Source organism: Penaeus monodon, chromosome 21 (genome assembly GCF_015228065.2).
Source record: "Penaeus monodon isolate SGIC_2016 chromosome 21, NSTDA_Pmon_1, whole genome shotgun sequence".
Taxonomy (NCBI): Eukaryota; Metazoa; Arthropoda; class Malacostraca; order Decapoda; family Penaeidae; genus Penaeus; species Penaeus monodon.
In genome coordinates, this window is record NC_051406.1 from 23,835,093 (window position 1) to 23,835,331 (window position 239).

Below are 239 nucleotides of genomic sequence, written 5' to 3' on the forward strand. Positions count from 1 at the left end.
CGAAGCTCGAAGCATCGACGACCCTTCCTCGCCCGCTCACGCCCCCTTCTGCCCCTCCGTCAGGTGATCTACGACACGTCCCTGCCCCAAGAGACGCAGTGCGGCTCGTGGTCAGTGTCTCCGAGCGAACGCCTGTCTCACGTGGGCTACCGGAAGGCGCTCATGGGTTACTGTCCGCACCCCAGGGTCTCCAGCTCCGGACTGCCGCAGTGTGTCGTGGGTTGAGCTACGTCTGTGTA

At 64.4% G+C, this 239-nt stretch overlaps 1 protein-coding gene across 1 annotated transcript in view; it reads left to right on the top strand.

Annotated features, from left to right (window-relative positions):
- LOC119586370 overlaps positions 1-239 on the top strand; it is a gene marked incomplete in the record, with an annotated part of 38,470 nt that overhangs the window by 29,075 nt on the left and 9,156 nt on the right. Inside the window, 1 exon segment of the mRNA XM_037935081.1 lies at positions 64-216. Coding sequence (XP_037791009.1) covers positions 64-216 — 153 coding nt within the window.